Genomic DNA, 17393 nt, shown 5'->3' on the forward strand with positions numbered 1-17393 from the left:
GCTCGTAAGCAATGGCTCAAAATTTTCACGTGCTTCTTAGTCCACCGGTTTAAATAGTCGTACAAGTGGGTTTTGGTTATTTTTAGGTCAGATATGTTTCAAGTTAGCCCAATATATCACGAGATTCATCGTATCAATGATTATTATATTTTTTATAAAAAATTAAAAAATTAATTTCTTAATAAAGAGGATCAATGCATTGATTTAAGGTTTCAAAGAATAAATATTGACTCTAAACAAAAAAAAATGACTAAAAAAAACAGTAGATCCTAGCTAAAAAATAAAAACATAAAATTGAAAAAATTATCAAATTGAAAAGACGTGCCATAAATGTTGGATAATTTTAATTTTCAAGTAAGTGTCATTTTGATATTACATGTCAAAATTTGCAGTTTATAACCCATCAATTTTCAATGACATTGCAAGGTAATTTTGAGTCCATAAATTCTCAAATGAAACGGTTTTACAGTAAAATCATCTTTATTGTATCAACTCAATGTGCACTTATAATTTAAAGTGATTACTTATATCTTTAATGTGACCATTTATAATTTTAAAGTGATCAATGATTACCTTAAAGTGATCGCTTATAGTTTTTAAGTGATCACTTATAATTAAACCTGGCAAAAGCTGACATGACATGCTAAATTGATTTGAATTTATTTTGAAATAAGTGGGTTTGAGTTGAGCTTTTTGATACAATCAATTGAATGGGTCGATCTAACCTAATCTTTTTATTAAATTTGTTTGATTAATGTCAAAATTTTAACCCGAACTAAATTTGTATAACCCATTCAATTATATATAACTTTGAACTTAATTCATTAAATATTATTCCTAGTTTCATGATAAATGCAAAATAAACAACTCACTAAATAAAAAGTTTAAAATTAAGGCATAAAGAATAAGATGTAATCAATGTTAAAGACCTTGAAATAAAAATTTAAAACTCTAATTGGATTAAGTGGTTGAAATCAGGTTGAGCCGATCTGTTATAAATCAGTTCATAATTGTGATATTCGACCACAATCAGTTAAACAAGTTAGGTTTGTGACAGATTAATGACCCATTTATATGACTCAAACACGAAGCCGACCTGATTTGATTTGTTTGACTAGCTTCTTAAAGAGATCGCTTATAATTTTATAGTGATCACTCTTTTCATTGTTAAAGTCATTTACAATTATAAAATATTCAATTATACAAATAAGCTTTCTTGTATGAGCACGTGAGATGATCTCATACAAAATATAACACTTGAAGTTGAGCCCGATTTGCACATCACAAATTGTTATGAAAGACGGTCTCTCTGAGAGACGCATTAGATTTACGGACTAAATAGCCCGATTAATACAAATTAAAGAGAAAAATAAGAATTTTGGACTTTTTGTTTTTATGTTGTTTCTTTGAGAGACGATATTTCACAAGAATAATTGTTTGCACCTTGTCAATGTTGTCGAAATATTCGGCCCTATTGCAAGGAATAAAACCCATGATCTCGTCTATTGTCCAGCTTATCCATTAAAGAAACAATTAGTCTATTTAAAGATCATTTCTTTGAGAGACGTATCTTAAGTCCAACCTATTAAAAATTAATATTTACTTATTGTATTTTTAATGCGGCTCAATTAGAGATCAAGAATTTGTGCTAAAGAAAAGAAGAGAAAATTCGGCGTCTAGTTTCCGAATAACTGCGGAAGTCTAAACTGGACAGTCCAAAAAAAAAAAACAGGGCATTACGAATCCGGCATACACACTTGACCAGGTTCTTTGACAACAAAAAAAGCAAACATGATGTGGTGGAAAGACAAAGTGTAGCAAATCTTGCTATAAATACAGACAATTCATATGCTAATCCCCCATAAAACAAGCAAATAGCACATTCCTTACCGTAAAACCCTGAAATCTTTTAGTATTTCTTAAGATTCTTTAGAGAAAACAACAATGGGGGATGAAATTGAGATTGAGATTGAGATTGAGAAAAGAATGAGAATGTTGGAAGAAACAATTGAAAAGGCAGGAGGATGTGCAGTAATGGATGGAGGTCTTGCTACTCAACTTGAGTTACATGGTGCCTCCATTAATGATCCTCTTTGGAGTGCTCTTTGCTTAATCAAAGATCCTCACCTTATCAAACAGGTTCTTTCTTTTCTTAATTTCTTCAATTTTCTGTTATTGTCCTGATGAATTATGCGCTTTTTAGTAATAAATGTTGTTCATTACTGATTGTAAAGTTTGAATTGTTTACCTGGTTGTAATACCTAGGTTTATTTTCGCCGTGATTTTTACCCTAAACTCAAAAATTCCTGATCGATTTGTTTCTATTTTTTTTGAAGCTTTTAAATGAAGCAATTGCATTATAAGTTGAATGGACTAATAATTTTCGACTGCTTTCCCTTTAATTTAATTCGTTGTTTATGTCATTAGCACAAATAGTGCACTGTTTTACAAATAGAATTGAATTTCTTTGCAGGTTCACATGGAATATCTGAAAGCTGGTGCAGACATTTTGGTTACTTCATCTTATCAGGTTACATTTTTTCACTGCTAATTTGTTACTATATTATTTAATTTTTTTACATTCTTGTTGTTTGGTGGTAGAGATGGACTGATGGGATGTTGTTGATCTTGTTTTAGATGCTTTTTCTCTATTCTTTTAATTTTATTATTATTATTATTATTATTATTATTATTATTATTATTATTATTATTATTTATTTTTTTTTTTGATTTTGTTTGAGTATGTTCTGAGTCAAGGAGGTGGGGTTGGTTGAGTTGTAGACTTTTTCCTGTGGTTGGTGGGTATTCAACTATTGAATTTGGCAAAATTAGGTAAAATTTTCCTGGACATCTGTTTTATTGACTGGAGAAATAGTATGGTTATTCTATTCATGATTCAAGAGTAATATTTCAAAGTAGAACTACGTGGGATGTTACAAATTAAATGGGAAAGATTTGAACTTTTTCAACCCAGACCTTGTCACCATTATTGTGCATGTGGAATTTATAATATGATAACAAACAGGAGATTTTAAGTTTCTGTAGATGGAAATTTCTCTCTTTTGGCCTGTCTAGTTTTAAGTGGCATAATCATTTTGAAAATGTGTGCATCTTGGTCTGAGCTTTTATGTAGTTGATGCCCTTGTTATTAATTGGGATGTTGGTGCCTTGATGATTTACTATTGGCTCAAAATATGATACAATTACATGAATGATTGGCGAGTGTGGTCACGTTCATGATTTAATCAATATGGGTCGAGTGATGCAATGATTTTGCTTAGATTGTCGAGTAGTGTCTAATATTGCAACTACACCTGGTACCGTTGCCTCAATACGCTATCAATGTCGCATAGTTGTCCGAAAGAAATAACGAAAAGTTCTCGCTTATGCTTATTGGCATATATGAGCAAAAAGCAAAGTCCTACCAAAAGTCTTATCTCTTATGATTGGCAGAGCACTTTGCTAATTTATCCTCAATTGCATCTCTCTGTCCAAGCTAGTAAGTTTTGTTGTCTGTCACTAATCTCCTGTCTGTTTTGAGTTTTTAGTCCTGGTTGCGGATATGGTGATACCTTTCTGCTGAAGGATTTGTGGTCTGGTATCTTGTCAATATGGTTGTCTGCACTTTCCAGGTTACATGATAATTAATGCATGTTGGGGATTTTCAATAGGTTCGTAAGCTTGAAAGCCTTGTAAAAACTTGTAGAAAGCCTAGGGTCAACTAGAGCTATCTGTGTCAAAAACCATGTTTGAATCTAATACTTCTAGCAAGGACAAGAGGTCAAACACAGACAACAAGCGCCAACTGTAGCGGGTGGAAAACCTGGGCATAGACATTTTTGACTCCTTTGTTTTGACTAAGTTGCAAAGTCTACATAGCCCATAAAATGGTTTTCACCTTTTTTTGACAATTTTCTTCTTTTGAGTAGTTGCATAATTTATTATTTGCTTCTTTCACTCGTGTCATGCACTTGAGCATTAGTTTAAAACTGATTTACCTTTTATCACTTCTGTTTTAAAATTGCAAGTGATTGCAACTACTGCAATTTACAATAAAGGGACATGTGTGTGATAAGTAGTGGTAGAACGTACCGGCGTTAAGCTAGAATAATGAACACTTGCCTATTCTGGGTAGTAAAGTAAGGGTGTCTGCACATTGTATGCATGAGCCAGTATGAAATTAGACAATAAATTAGCATATGTAAATTCTTCTGTCAATGATATTGGAAGTTGAAACTCATACATTGATCTTAATGGTGATACAAAACATTGTGAATATGTAGAGTATGTTTGTTACCTGACTCTGACTGGATACTTTGGAATTAATTGACCTAGAAATAATATCAAGTTTGACGTGATAGTAACTAGTTTAGGTGTCAACAACACCAATCTTTAATGTTATAATTTTAATTCTCTCTACAACTGTCGGTTGGATAGATCATGTAGTGGTACTTTTCAAATTTGCTGTATAAGCACTTGTTTCCAGCTATTATTCCTCTCCTACAGGGAAGTTGATCTTCTTTGTACAGTATTCATCAAATTATCACCAGAAATACCTCTTTTCGTTTGATTTCTTGGTGTTAATTATCATTGTCTATAAATTGTAAACAAATCGAATGTTGGAATTTATGAAACCAAGATTGGCCTTCTAAATTGGGTCATCGATGGCTATTGGATGCTGTTAATTACCCCCTATTCCAAACAGTTTATGGTTTCTCAGATGTTTGTAAGGAAATTGTTAGATGGCATAACTTGCCCTTCTCCTGTTTGTTTGACAAGAATGTTGATATTGACTTATGAGTAGTTTGTCTTGGAACATCATTTGGAACGTTTAGGCCTAAATCTGAAATAATTAGTGTCAAGAAACATTGAGGTTTTGAATTAAAATCCTATAATCTTCTTGTATCTTAAGTCTTGACCCACGGCTAATTATGATGATTACATCTGTACTACAACTTACACAACTCATGTGGGACACTGACTCTGTAGCTCCTATCAAACGCATACTCGTGTAGTTGACTTTATAGTTCCTACAACGCAAATATTCATGCTTTTCAAATGCTAATCTGTGACAAAAACTCACCCAAAGAATCTCAAATTGTGTACTCCCTCCATCTCATATTAAGTGATAGGAAATTTCACAAGTTTTTATGAGTTTGAAAAGGTAGAGTTAAAAAAGTGGGTAAGTGCAAGGACTATCTTTAGAGAAAATATCAAAAGAGGAAAATTGGGCCAGAAAGGTATCTATCTGTTAAATGGGGACATACCAAAAAAGACGACGTAGCAGTTCTTCTAGGACGGTTGGAGTAGTTCATTGCAGATGCCAGAATTCAGATAGTCGAATGATCGTTAAATTACATCATGAATGTTTTTTATTATATTCTTTGGAAGTTTGAATCGTGCTTCTCTTGATGTCATATTAGTTCTTATGGATGTGTCTAATATCAAGATATTTACGGCTTATAGGCTACCCTTCCTGGATTTGTATCAAGGGGTCTGTCGATGTTGGATGCTGAGTCATTGCTTGAGAGAAGTGTTAGATTGGCTATTGATGCCCGTGACGAGTTTTGGAACGAGAATAAGGCTGAAAATGGTTATAGTAGAGCCTTGGTAGCAGCTTCTGTTGGAAGTTACGGAGCTTATCTTGCTGATGGTTCTGAATACAGGTGATCACTTATTATTTCAACGTTTACTAGCTGTGTTTCCCATGTGGTGAGCATTTGGTGTGATTATATAATAGAGATATTACAAATACATAGATCTAAACATGCCTATCCTTACAGTGGACATTATGGAGAAGATATTGACATCGCAAAGCTGAAGGATTTTCATAGACGAAGACTGCAAGTTCTTGTAGGAGCTGGTCCCGATCTATTGGCATTTGAAACAATTCCCAACAAACTTGAAACTCAGGTTTGCTGTTTCTCATCAATCATCTCGTTGATGCATTTTTAACTTAGATGTTTCAGTTTTCCTTCCGAATGTTATGTTTTTAGCTTAAAAGTAGTAAATAAAAAGTCTGCTATAGAGGGTGTTTGGCAAAATAGCTTATTGGACAATTTTTTAGCTTATTTTGACATAATTAAATGGTTGGGCGATCAAACCAACAATTGCTAGTATTTGGTAAATTAGCTGGTTGAAACAGCTTATTGTTATGCATAAGCTGTTTTTGAACAAGCTGCTCATAGCAGCGGGTTCAAATTCAGTTGGTCAAACCAGTTAATAAAATTAGCTGGTGAAATCAGCCACTGTAATTAGTTATCAGCCGTTTGCCAAACACCCTCATAGTCTCTACCGAGTATTCCTTCGATTTCAACTCTTCGAGTGTACCAAATTCAAATTTATTACTTGACTTGCAAGACCAATTGAGCATTACAAATTCCCCCGGAAACAGCAAATTATGGTTTCTCCTAAATTGCTCTTTTAATATGCACTTTGCAGGCCATTGTTGAGCTGCTTGAGGATGAAAATGTCTCGATTCCGTCATGGATCTGCTATAGTTGTGTAGACGGTGAGCATGCCCCATCGGGAGAAAGCTTCAAAGATTGTCTTGATGTTATCAATAATAGCAAGAAAGCTGTGGCCACAGGAATAAATTGTGCACCGCCAAACTATGTCGACGGTTTGATTCGCAAATTTAAGAAGGTAAATTGCACCAACGTTGACAGTCGTGTCGATTAACACCCCTGAATCCTGCATGATTTGGAATTCTAATGTAATTTCTTTTACGATAATTAACAGCTTACGGACAAGATGATTATCGTTTATCCAAACAGTGGTGAGATATGGGATGGGAAAGCTAAGAGATGGCTGGTGAGTTACTAAACTTTGTCTAATTTATGCTCTGCAAGTCTTCGCTTAATGATTTTCGTTCTATTGTGCTGTGTTGTTTGAACATTACAGTCACCTCAATGTTCGAAGGACAATGAATTTGGGTCATTAGCTTTAAGATGGCGCGATTCTGGTGCTAAAATCATTGGCGGATGCTGCAGGACATCGCCCGCAACTATTCAGGATATTTCAAAAGCTATGAAGGGAAAACCTTCAACTTAATTCTCTACCCTTGTTAAAGTTACTCCCCCTCACCTGAAAGACTCTTTACTAAGTGTCATTTGATTTGTTTGTTCTAATTATAAAGGTTTCTTCAATGTAACTGCCAAATTTCATTGTAAAAAAAGCATGTGAGGCTTATGAGACCGTAAACACAAACTCATAAGTCATAACCAAAGAGAAGAGAATCATTTTTATAAGCTATACAACATAATGCTAATGAAAGAAAATTTAGGCATAGTGTACTATCCGAAATCGAGTTTGATCCGACCTGACTTGAAGTAACATGTATATAAAAACATAAATCAAATTGTCAAGATATTTACATTCATCTTTATACTCGAAATCCAACCGAACATTCGAATGGACACTTATAGTTGGGCATATTCTTCTTACTCTAAGGATCCTTTGGTAACTTAGAAGGAGATAGAAGCTGACACAACAAAGGTGCAGAGTCGGTACACCTAACCCACATATTTTGCTTTAGCCATGAGGAATCGGATTTTGTCTCAATTGGAGCAAATATTGCTTTTTTAGATGAAGTTTTATGTTTGTTTCTCAACTGGTCCTTCCCTTCCTCAACCTACCCTCTAATTAAAAAAATTGAGCGGAGAATGAGTGAACTCCCAACTTATGAAGGAGAGCTTTGTGCTGACTTGCTCAGCAGGAGATAGAGTCTTAGTCAATACATCCGTTGCTTGGTGTTTTGATGGATTGTATGTGAAGGATGGATTATGCTTTTAACTAATTAACTTTATCCCTAATGAAAACGACATTCAATATCCATGTTTTATACACATTGATTACGGACCGGATTGGCATCAATAGCTAAGGGGGTTTGGTTGTCATAGTAGAGATGGGTAGAATCAAGTTGCTTGAAGCCAAGGTCATGCAAGAGTTATCTAACTTTTAGTATTCTATGATCTAACGATCTGATCCAACAAATTGTTTACATACACATTTATAATATAGGTGTAGTTTTAATATTGACTGCAAGGATACACTGGTCAAAACACACAGAGTTAGTAAGTAAACATTATTTAAATTTAAACATAATTACTTCAAAAGTAACCAAATTATTACAAACTAATAATGCAAAATACAAATTACAATTGGGAATTTGTATTTTTCCTTTGTTGATGGTTAAAATAAAACTTACAAAATACACTAAGAATAAACTTGAAGATTATCTTCGTAACGACAACCGTTACTGGGAAACTCGATACTTGTTGTAGGTGTGTAATCACTTTCCTTTTGTGATATTTTCCCTACAAAGATACTTGGGTTTTTGACTTAGAAATTCACAGTGAGATACAAACAACACAATACACCCTTAGTACATAGGGTATCTCACTTAACAACGAGTGTTTGATGAATTATAAGCTTTAGAAGTTCTAACAAAAGTTAATTACTCTCTTAAAAGAACACAAGTGAAAAAGAAAGAGCAAGAATAAGAATTCAGAAAATTGGTATGTCTTACATCCTTCTCCAAGCCCCTATTTATTCTATTCCAAGTATAGCAAAGGGTCATGGCACATTTAATCACCCATTGATGATCAAACTTAATGACCCCCAATCAATACCATTAACCAAGGTATTCATGAGCATTATTCTTCCCAATTAATCCTTTGTAACATTATAAAATATATGAAATAAGTGAAGGAATCCAATGCAGTTAATTCAAAGGAAATGTAAAGACACAATTGTCATCTCAGAACAAAAAGCTGAGTCGGCTTTTGCTCCATTCCCAGAAAATTCGGCTCGGCTTTTCCCGCTGGACAAAATCAGTTTTCCAGAACCTAAAGCCAAGTCGGCTTTAGGCCCAAAACTAGGAATGCTGAGTCAGCTGTTTTTGCTGACTCGGTTTTTTCAATTTTTCTTTTGTCCTATCCTTTGAACCCCTTTTGAACTTTGTATTTAATATGTATTGTCCCACTACTATTTATAGTACTTGATGATTATATATACTTAGGATTATTATACACTAAATGCCAACACAAATAAATATACCGAAAACAAATGAAAACTAATAACTAAAAAATTCAATAAAACTAAGCCTAGGACAATGAATCTTTCGGGCTATCATGTAGAGCCTCAATTATTCATAAACTTAATCAAATTAAGCAACGGCATACGATTGATCATCCAAACATGAATGATTGCTCCAAATTTACGTTGTCAAAGCATGATCTAAAATTGAAATTATACTTGGATGATAAAAAAGTACACAAATTATTATGAGAGATGGTTTCTTCGAGATACGCATTAAATATATGTACTAAATAGCTCAATTAATACTGATTAAAGAGAAAAATAAAAATTTGTGCTTCTTATTTTTAGGTTGTCTATTTGAGAGAGTCTCTCGCAAGAGTAGCTGAAAAAGGTAATATTAGTATTTAGAAGTATTTAAAATAGATTTGATTTTGATGCGACTTTAATCAATTTGCAATTATGAAAAATTAATGTGAACGTTGATTCAATAAACCTAAATTGAAATTGATGCGATAAAACATCTCAAGAAACAATAGATAAAGAACTCATCTTGTATAAGACCACCTAACTATGAAACACGTCCATAATAGTTAACTTGTTTCTCTATGTGATTATTTTAAGATTGTAATAAATCAATTTAATATTATAAGTAATTAATTTAAAATTATAAAAAATGACCACTTAAAAATTATAATAAATCATTTTAATATTATAAATAATCAATTTAAAACCATAAATATACATTAAACTAGTTCAATAAAAATAATTTGATCGTAAACCCGTATAATACATGAATGTACAGAGCGAAAACCTAAATGAAGGGCAGTGAATAAATGTGACGGTTGTCTCAACTCTCATGTCAGTTTATCAAGTGGGCCCACTAGCATAAAGTTGAGAACCTCCATTTATCCATCTCTCCCCTTCTCTCTCCTTCTCAAATACTCCTCACTTCACTACTCCCTTCCTCCATTCTTAACAACTCGTCAGATCTCACTATTTGTCTGCTCAAATTCCATATCAATAGAGTGTGAGAGAGAGAGAGAGAAACCGCGTATATGCAGATTACACTGCAACACCATACAGTTAAAATCATCTTAATAACAACGACAAACACATAAAATCTGCAGCAAATAGGGGTTTTGGTGGTTGGCGAAAGAGAAAGAAACTTTATGTGGTGCGTCAATCAGCGATGTTTTTGTTTGCCGCCGGCAAGAAATGTTCATTCTACGCGTCGTTTTTGACTGCCGGAATCATCATACTCGTCGTATTCATGCTTCTTTGTCACTCTCTGACTGTCAGTGCAATACGCCCATTTCCCGTCGATTTTCATAATGCGTCAAGAAACAATACCATTAATAATAATTATAATGATGATGATTTGTTGGCTAAGTATTTCAATGGCAGTTCATACAAATTCACCAGTAATTCATCAACTATTCTTGACGATTCCAAGAGAAGAGTTCCCAGCTGCCCTGATCCACTCCACAACAAGTAATTAATTAATAATCATTTATTGTTAGAAAATTTAATTTTATAAATCTCACTTTTAATCGATGAGCTTTTGAAAATCTTTTATTTTATTTATCGTATTAAAATTTGACATTTACATCATTTTTTCTTGTTATTAAGTCTTTTGAAGAAAAAATGATATAAATATCGGATTTTCTTAAATGAGAATTTTAAAAGCTGATCAACTAAAAAGTGTGATTTTGTAAATTGAATTTTTCTTAGATATTTTGTATTCTTTTCAAATTAGGTTTTATTTTTGAGAAACAATTATATTGTGTGGTTGTTTTCCTTGGAAAATATCAAAAATACCCACGTTTTTCACTGGTAGTTAGGGAGAAAAACGAGGGTATTTTGGAAATGAAAAATTAAGGAAAATGTAATGGTTGGTTCTAAGAGAATGGACAAATATTGATGATGTTTGTAATTTTGTATAGATGATGAAAATTTGGTGTTTTCTTGCAGTTTGCATGTGCAATTTGTTTTTCTGATCTCTAAAACAGCATTTGTTAGTGTCATTGATGAACAAGATTTGGTTTGATATTTCCGCAGGCTAAAATTTGAAAGCTTGTGAAATTTAAGTCTTGCAAACATTTGCTAGCAAATGTCCCAAATTCAATGGTACGTGAGTAGATTTATTTATACGGATCATCAGACTCGATTTAGATTTAGCGTTAGGTGTTTTAAATTAGTTCTACGTTGATTTTTAAATTATAAGTAGTGAGTTTTATTTTTTTTTGAAAATCGGGTTAAATCAGATTTTGATTATAAGATCAAGTAAGTATCGAGTCGTTGGGTTTATTTTGAATAATTATAGCGCAGTGTAGGGTTGTTTAAAACAAATTCGATGACCCGATATTCACCCGATCTTCTAACCGAATTCGATTTAACCTGACTAAAAAAATGAAATTTTACAATTGTTTAAAAATCAATATGAGCACAAGATTAAATTTAAATCTACTAAAAAGGCCAAATCCAAAACACCTCTAGTAAGAAGGAAGTATTTTGATAGTGTTGTTATTGTTAGTCTCTCCAATCCACTAGTAATGTCTAGTTTGCTTTTTGGTCACTATTTATTTTTTGTATTTTATTATTAATTTATAAATGAAAATATAGTTAAGTGGAATCTTATTTGATTCGTATGCATAATTTAAGATACTAAAGATTCAATAAGTGCATTGCATAGATGGTATAAAGCAAAAATAAAACATTAATAATGAATTGGAAGGAGTATTATTCAATGAGTATCAGAGTCCAATGTACTAGTACTAAAGTTGGACTATTTATGTATTTTTTTAGTATTTCTTTGTTTGGAGATAATAAGTAAATTAGTACCTTCTTTTACTCATATGAGTAATGTATAGTCTACCAACCCCAAAATTTGATTATTCACTTGTGGGTTGCTGAACCAGTCTTTGAGAATAACAGTAACGGATAAGTTACCTTCACACTTTTACCTGATTTTTTTTTATAAAAATTAATGCAATGGTTCATCCTAATATTCTATTATTCACCTTTCCAAATTATTAAATAAAAGGATTGATTTTTGAAGTCAACAACGATATAATATATATATATATATATATATATATATATATATATATATATATATATATATATATATATATATATATATATATATATATATATATATATATATATATATATATAGTCTATATTATTGATTATGTTAATATAATTCAAAAAAAAATATTTTGTAGTAATTGATTATTCTAACAAATAAATTAAATAAACATTTTTTGAAAACTACTATAAAATAAAATTATGATTTGGCATAAATTAGTAATTGCGTTTAATTTACTGTCAAAATCACAAACTCAATATAAGGTTTGCTAAATATGCATTTAGATGAATAAAAAATTTCACATAATTATGCTTTTTCTTATCTATTTATAATGAAAATTAGTTTTGTACTACATGTCAGACACTACAACATACTCCTCATTTCTAAATAAGTTATGTTTATTACTTTATAATAGAAGTTTTTTATTCTATATAAAATAATTGGACTGATTTATAAAATGTTATAAAATTATACCCTACTCCTATGTACTTAATTTTTCTACCATAAACAATTAAGATACACATTAAATTTTGATTATTTCATCATAATGAATTAAGACAAGAAAATCTTATTGAAATAATCTTTTCACATATAACCTATATATACATGATTAAGTCTAGTATGAACTTAGTCTACACTAATATTAGTTTACTCCACTTCACTTTTATACTCCGCTCTACTCTTATACTCTTACACTTTAGTTTACTCTTAAAAAATTTTAAAATTTTAAAAAAATAAAAATCTTAAAAATTTAAAAACTCAAAATTAAAAAATTAAAAATTAAAAAAACTAAAAAAAATTAAAAATTTTAAAAAATTACAATTAAACTTAAAAAAATTTTAAAATAAAATTAAAATTATTTTTTTCAAAAAGTTTTTTTCCAGTTATTTTGCAGTATGTAGTAAAGAGTAAAGATATTAGGAATAAGCATGTTAGACTTGGTCCACTCTATTTTAATGTGCACAAAGTCCACACAAGAGTTTCTCAATTCATATATACATTCAACAAATTATGTAAAAAGAAAATAATATTTATTTTTGGAATTTTTGTGAGAATATTTTCATAAATAATTCATTTGGGTATTTTGTGTTAATTGATAATAATAGTAATAAGTATTTTTTATGTTTTTCTATTATTTTTTGTAAATATATTAATTTAAATTATTTATTGAATTATCTTTTCATTGATAATCCCTTTTCTAAATCCGTTTCAATATTATACTATTATCATACAACTACACTATTTTGAATCTTTTTAAATTTATACTATTTTAAATTTAAATAAATTACTTCCTCTGTTTTTTTTATTTATACCATAGTTGATTTCGGCACTATTTATCAAGAAATTTGACTTTCATATTATCGGTAATTTATAAGTTAAAACTTAGTCTTATGAAATCTAATCGTCTCAATTTTAACGTTTATTAATTTCTAGTCTTCATAATTTCTTGATATGTATAATTAGAAATATTAACGATTTAATTCTTACGTAAAAAAAGTGCGAAAAAGTAAAAAATGATAGTATGTATAATTAGTAAGTTTTATTAGAAAAACATGAGAATCTGTATAGTACACGTAAAATAAGTACATTGTAATAAAATATTACTGTGACTAATTTAAATTAGAGTTAGTACTTTCTCGCCTCTTTAAATTTGTTATTGAATAGTATGAATACGTTAGTAATATTTTTGTTATAACATGTCAGTATTCGTAACAATACAAATCACTGATATATATTTTCTTCGTTTTTAAATGTTCTGTCCGTTAAAAATATTATATTTTTTATAAGATATACTTCCTCTGTTCTTTTTTACATGCTACATTAGCATTTGCACATAAATTAAGGATTCTGATGACCTAGTTTATAGGTTACTGTTGATCAGTAAAAGTATAATATTTTATTGTTGTTCTTTTTAAAAGAAAAAGGAAAAATAGTTTAGATTAGATGAATAATTTCAGATTTAAGTAGGATTTCTGTTTCATTTCCCCCCAAAAAATATTTTCCCACCCAAATATTAGAATTCCCTCCAATATTACAAATTATCAGCAAAAGTAAAAATTTTTACACAAAAGTCAGCATTAACACATTTCATCTGTTTATAAATAGATCAAATTCTTTATAAAATTTCAACACTTCTTCATTTCAATTTCTTCATCTGCTGTCCTCCCCTTTTAAAAAGTTCATAAGAATTTGAATCCAAACCTATTTCTTTCATCAACTCTACAAAACCAACAACAAGCAATCAAAAACAACAAATGGCTCATGTTCAAATTCAAGAAGAGGAATTTATTAATCCTGATATTGAGGTATTTATTTCTTTCTTTGAAAACCTTAATATAGATTGTGAATATGACATTTATAATGAGTACACAAGTGAGAATTATGGAAACATCGATGTCAGTTTGAGTTTGGAGGAACCCATAAGCCATGGTCAAACATTAACACAGGAAGAAACAGAAACAGAAACATTAAGACAGCAACCAGTAGGTAGTAAGAGGGAACTACCAGTTCAGACCAGAAAGTTAATTTTACAACAGTTAACTAGTTTGTCTACAGAATCAGATAAACGTTTGCCACGCGGTACAATTAAAACAATTGCAATGCAACATAACACATCTAGATGGACAATATCAAGGCTGTGGGAATCAGCCAAAACATCAATGCAAAATGGCATTTTAATTGATGTTAATAGTAGAAAAAGGGGAAGAGTTGGTAGGAAACCAAAAGTTTTTGACATGAATTTGCTGAATGCTGTTCCGATTGAAAAGAGGACCACAATTAGAGCAATGGCCTCTGCATTAGGCATTGGTCATTCACAAGTTTATAGAATGATGAAATCCGGTATTATTAGAGCACATACGAATTCTATTAAACCAAAACTTTCTCATGACCACAAAATGAGAAGAGTCAACTTCATTTTATCCCAAATAATACCACCTACTGTTGACAACATACCAAAATTCTCACTTATGTATAATGTTGTGCACATAGATGAAAAATGGTTCTACATGAGTAGGGCAACACAAAGGTATTACTTATTTCCTTGGGAAGAGGAGGAACCATATAGATGTGTGCAAAATAAAAATTTCATAGGCAAAGTGATGTTTATAGCAGCTATTGCAAGACCTCACATTAATGCTACAGGTGAAGTGTTGTGGGATGGAAAAATAGGAATTTTTCCGTTTACAGAAACTCATTATGCAGTGAGGAGGTCAGAAAACAGACCAACGGGTACAACAACATTACGAGCAATAACAAGAGTTACACGCGACATTCTACGAGACAAACTAATCACTGAAGTGCTACCAGTTATAAGATCAAAATGGCCAGCAAATGGGGTGAAAGATATATGGATTCAACAAGATAACGCCAAGCCACATATTTTAATAAATGATCATGCATTCAATGAAGAAGCAAAGAAAGACGGATTTAACATAAGACTTGTTTGTCAACCAGCCTCTAGTCCAGATATGAACATCTTGGACTTGGGATTGTTTAGTGCTTTGCAATCAATTCAATTCAAGTCATTCCCCAAAGACCTCAATGATCTGATAAAGGCAGTCAATGATGCATATGACACTTTTGAACCAAAGCTTGTAAACTACACTTGGATATAGTATCAACTGTGCATGATAGAGGTACTAAAAGCTAAAGGCGGTAATAACTATAAGAATCCACACATTGGAAAACAAAGACTGGACAGGCTGGGTATGCTGCCCAGGCAATTAGAAATTCCACAAGAACTAATTGATGCAGCACGACAATTTTTATCTCATGGTATAATTAATCTCAATGATCTTCCGCAAGATGATTGAAATTAATTATCAATATGTAGACATTTTGTTAAGGAAACAGTATGTATGACAACATTTTGTAAGTATACAATTATGCATACCTCTCCATTTAGTCATTGAGGTAGTTATGTCACAAAAAAAAAAATAAGCAAGTTAAACATCATTCATCATTCCAATTTTCACTTGTGTACGTTTATTTAACTCTCAGATTTAACGATTAACATCATTTGAAATTGTGCAAATGTAGGTATCTCAGCCTCATCTTAGTGCTTGAACCGGCAATAAGACAAAACACATTAACCATGTGTTAATATCTACTGCTCATGATTTAACTCTAAGGTGGCAATGAAACACACTACTATCTACACATTTCATCAAGCAAATAACAATCATCATTGAGACATTAACAAAAAAAACATTTTCAATAAATATAAACATCATGAATAATAATTAAATAAGTTAGAATGTTCATGAGTTAAGACCACGAATTGTCGTCTTGCGTGGCCTCTTTTGCTTAGGTTGCACCTTATCGATTAATGCATAATCCTCCTCATCTGGTAAACCGTAGTACCAAGGTGGGGGTTCTTGATCAGGATCTTCAACACAATTTAATTCCCAACATTTCAAATAATAATGATCATACCACGAACCAAAGATATTATCGTATTTTTTACATTCTCTTTGGGATTCAGTTAATGAGTCGCATGCTTTTTCCTTTGTGTCCATCTCCTTAATAATCTTATGTAGCAACAAAAACATAACAGAGGAAGTACACATAATAAAAATCTTATAATTAGTAATAAACATTAAAAAAAAACAGGTTAGATCAAAGTTTAAAAAAATCAGAATAAGAACATGGATGAGAATCATTAATCAAAACAGATCTCATCAACTACTAGAACAAAAGTTTAAATCATCAACTAAGAACATCGATGAGAATCTAAAAAAAACAGAGAAGATCAAAGTTTAAAAATATCAAAAATAACAGAATCAAAATCATAATCAAATTAAAGTAAACATCAGAATAAGAACATGGATGAGAATCATTAATCAAAACAGATCTCATCAACGACTAGAACAAAAGTTTAAATCATCAACTAAGAACATGGATGAGAATCTAAAAAAAAAACAGAGAAGATCAAAGTTTAAAAATATCAAAAATAACAGAATCAAATTCAGAATCAAATTAAAGTAAACATGAGAAAACAAAAAAAGAGATCAGATCCAACACTAAATAAATCGAAATAAGAACAAGATCATACAACATCATATTTCAAACCAGATCTGGTGAAGGACTAAAACCAGATCTTGATTTTGGGATTAAAAACAGCTCAAAAACATAATCAAAAAAATAACAAAATCAATATCATAAACGTATTAAAATAAACATTAAATAAAAAAAAATAAGAGCAGATCAAAGTTTTAAAATATCAAAAAATGAACATGCAAGAGAATCATTAATCAAA

The 17393-nt window shown here is 31.0% G+C and overlaps 3 protein-coding genes across 3 annotated transcripts; all 3 read left to right on the forward strand.

The window, feature by feature from the left end:
* The first annotated feature begins 1575 nt into the window (after positions 1-1575).
* Positions 1576-7280, forward strand: LOC130807478 (homocysteine S-methyltransferase 1). Its single transcript, XM_057672687.1, has 7 exons — positions 1576-2139; positions 2474-2530; positions 5467-5666; positions 5784-5913; positions 6442-6645; positions 6742-6813; positions 6904-7280. The coding sequence occupies exons 1-7, from the start codon at positions 1945-1947 to the stop codon at positions 7051-7053; spliced, it is 1008 nt and encodes a 335-aa protein (XP_057528670.1). The 5' UTR covers positions 1576-1944; the 3' UTR covers positions 7054-7280.
* Positions 7281-9840: 2560 nt separating this feature from the next.
* Positions 9841-12057, forward strand: LOC130807479 (CLAVATA3/ESR (CLE)-related protein 27). Its single transcript, XM_057672688.1, has 2 exons — positions 9841-10533; positions 11101-12057. Exons 1-2 carry the CDS (start codon positions 10232-10234, stop codon positions 11120-11122), a joined length of 324 nt encoding a protein of 107 aa, XP_057528671.1. The 5' UTR covers positions 9841-10231; the 3' UTR covers positions 11123-12057.
* Positions 12058-14388: 2331 nt separating this feature from the next.
* LOC130808531 (uncharacterized) lies at positions 14389-15750 on the forward strand. The gene has a single exon (XM_057673994.1). It carries the CDS (start codon positions 14389-14391, stop codon positions 15748-15750), a length of 1362 nt encoding a protein of 453 aa, XP_057529977.1.
* The last annotated feature ends 1643 nt before the right edge of the window (positions 15751-17393 follow it).

Source organism: Amaranthus tricolor, chromosome 3 (assembly GCF_026212465.1).
Source record: "Amaranthus tricolor cultivar Red isolate AtriRed21 chromosome 3, ASM2621246v1, whole genome shotgun sequence".
In the NCBI taxonomy this organism is placed as follows: Eukaryota; Viridiplantae; Streptophyta; class Magnoliopsida; order Caryophyllales; family Amaranthaceae; genus Amaranthus; species Amaranthus tricolor.

Bases quoted from the DNA above. Each gene is read 5' to 3' on its own strand.
- LOC130808531 (XM_057673994.1), top strand. From the start codon at position 14,389: ATGGCTCATGTTCAAATTCAAGAAGAGGAATTTATTAATCCTGATATT.
- LOC130807478 (XM_057672687.1), top strand. From the start codon at position 1,945: ATGGGGGATGAAATTGAGATTGAGATTGAGATTGAGAAAAGAATGAGA. The intron at 5,667-5,783 runs GTGATCACTTAT...CTATCCTTACAG, and splicing joins GCTGATGGTTCTGAATACAG to TGGACATTATGGAGAAGATA. The intron at 6,814-6,903 runs GTGAGTTACTAA...TGAACATTACAG, and splicing joins GGAAAGCTAAGAGATGGCTG to TCACCTCAATGTTCGAAGGA.
- LOC130807479 (XM_057672688.1), top strand. From the start codon at position 10,232: ATGTTTTTGTTTGCCGCCGGCAAGAAATGTTCATTCTACGCGTCGTTT. The intron at 10,534-11,100 runs GTAATTAATTAA...ATATTTCCGCAG, and splicing joins CCTGATCCACTCCACAACAA to GCTAAAATTTGAAAGCTTGT.